Source organism: Rhagoletis pomonella, unplaced genomic scaffold (assembly GCF_013731165.1).
Source record: "Rhagoletis pomonella isolate Grant_MI unplaced genomic scaffold, Rhpom_1.0 Rhpom_scaffold_00006, whole genome shotgun sequence".
NCBI lineage: Eukaryota > Metazoa > Arthropoda > Insecta > Diptera > Tephritidae > Rhagoletis > Rhagoletis pomonella.
In genome coordinates this window covers 53,329,224-53,331,321 of record NW_023458560.1, presented here as the reverse complement: position 1 = coordinate 53,331,321, position 2,098 = coordinate 53,329,224, and the positions used below count along the sequence as shown (strand labels likewise).

General features: G+C 38.0%; 2 protein-coding genes across 2 annotated transcripts in view; both read left to right on the top strand.

The window, feature by feature from the left end:
* The window catches only part of LOC118740943 (UDP-glucosyltransferase 2-like), a 515,118-nt gene that overhangs the window by 65,152 nt on the left and 447,868 nt on the right, over positions 1 to 2,098 (top strand). The gene's annotated exons all lie outside the window — the stretch shown is intronic.
* The window catches only part of LOC118741980 (chondroitin sulfate proteoglycan 4), a 20,919-nt gene that overhangs the window by 16,728 nt on the left and 2,093 nt on the right, over positions 1 to 2,098 (top strand). Inside the window, exon 9 of the mRNA XM_036473946.1 lies at positions 1 to 168. Within this exon, the coding sequence (XP_036329839.1) occupies positions 1 to 168 (168 nt within the window). The remainder of the gene's footprint in view (positions 169 to 2,098) is intronic.

Here is a 2,098-nt window from a genome sequence, read left to right as displayed (position 1 = left end):
TCAATACAGAGAAAATGTTCTACATACAAGCGGGTGTTAATCAATCGATGGACTATTTTGTCTTCGACGTTACCAATGGTATTACGCGGCTGCGAAATTTAATGCTAAAGATAGTCATTATTCCGGAGAAGCTGTATATGCACACGAATGTGGTGTCCGTAGTTGAAGGTGAGTAATTTCGTTTGGGTTAATTTGCTGTCCCTCTTAAGAAGTTTCATCTTGAAGAGATCGCTATTATGCAAACTTCAGACCCCCAATTTTTCATGCAGGACTGGATAGCTCGAATCTCGACCTTGGTATTTTAGCGAAACGATTAACCTCGCGAGCAATGTTGACAAAGACTCATCTAATTTCAACCTTGGGGAAATGCTAATCTGAAATGTTTTTGCCAATCTACATTCTTAATTTTCCTAACCGGATGTGATAATTCTATCTCGGAGTCAGAGGGGCGCAGTATCCTACTATGATCCGAAATGGAATAGGATTTTATACCCTCAAGTTATTAATGCTGTTCTTATTGGAATATATGGCCAATCTATTATATCCTATACTACTTCTTCCCTTTTGACCTAGCCGATTTCGCCTTTTCGGTAGCAGCTACATTTTTCCCCTCGAGTTTTGCAACTGAGTTCTCATACTTTCTTATGAACGCCGGGAGGTTCCACTGCACAGTCTGAGAAATTGCTGGACATCGACACAAGATGATCTTGTCGCCCATTTTCTGTCGCTGGAACTTCTTCCTCCCTCCTCTCTTTGATGTCTGCCACCCCTCGCTCGCAAAGGACAGATGCTCACCGATCCATTCAGGCTTTGGGTCATGAAAATAGACGCACATGACATCTATTAAAGTAGTAGGCCAATAAACGTTACACCGTAGAAGAACTAACTATTAAGAACTCTAAAATGTTTTTTCTCACAGCGAAGCAATGGGATTAGAAGTGCTCGACACTATCCTCCTCTTCCTAGAAATAAGACCTAACACTGCATCTGAATCACTGTTTGCATGAAGGGCCTATCGGCGTATATATCTATTGTTATTCATACTCTGAAGTATTTACCCTTCCGTTTGAGTCATCCGTGAGTTACTTCACTATGGTATTATTCCATTGATTTCTCTCCGTCCAATCTTTCCTTGAACAATATGGGGATACAAAGTGACCCAGCATTGGCAGGCAGTGGTCCAAAGACCCCGCTCCCGCCGCATTGACTGAACTTCGAGGGTGTACCTCGATAGTTAATTTTTGAAGGAAGGGTGGGACCGTTATGTATTCGGGAAGCCGAGTCATAGCACTTTTGCTTGCCTGATTACTGTCACTGTTTTCAGTCCAAGTTAAAGGCTATTTTAAGCCCCATTAACTAGTACAGCAAGATAAGACCATCGGAAATTTCTCCATCGACTAATTACTTTAACTAGTGAACCGCATGGCCTTAGAACCCCAGAATTGAATTTCAAAAACTCAATAACTATTCAAAATATTAGTCAGCGTTAAAAGCGATCAGAGTGCAATATTTTATCTAAATCCCTGCAGCCGTTTCTGGATGAAGAGAGGTCTAAAATTTCAAATCATCTTGCCACCAGGCCAAGGTGTTTAATTTCACATCTTTTCCAACCTATTTCGATTGATACATATACTTTAGTAATTAACTAAAACTTTTTAATAGTTTTAATTAAACTTTTTAAACAGGTGGCAACCCACTTCAAACATCTCAAAAATATACTTAGAATATAAATAAACTAAAAATATACTTAAACTAAAGATTTCTTAATACGCTTTCGTTTGACACCCATATTTTAATTTTTCATATACCTTTTGCATAAGTTAACTAAATTCGACATTTCAAACAGGTGGCAACCTTCTTCAAAATATTTCCGAACTAAAACCTTCTTCAATCTCTTTCATCTGAAAACGTTGATGCATATTTCAATTACCTAATTACCCTAATGTAATTTGAGTTGGATTTTTTAAACAGGTGGCAACCCCCTTAAAAATATTTCAGAAATATAACCTTTTCAAACCCATTTTTGTTGATACCCATCTTTTAGTAATTTACCCAACTTATTTAAGAATTTCAATTCTTTATAAACACTTGGCAACCC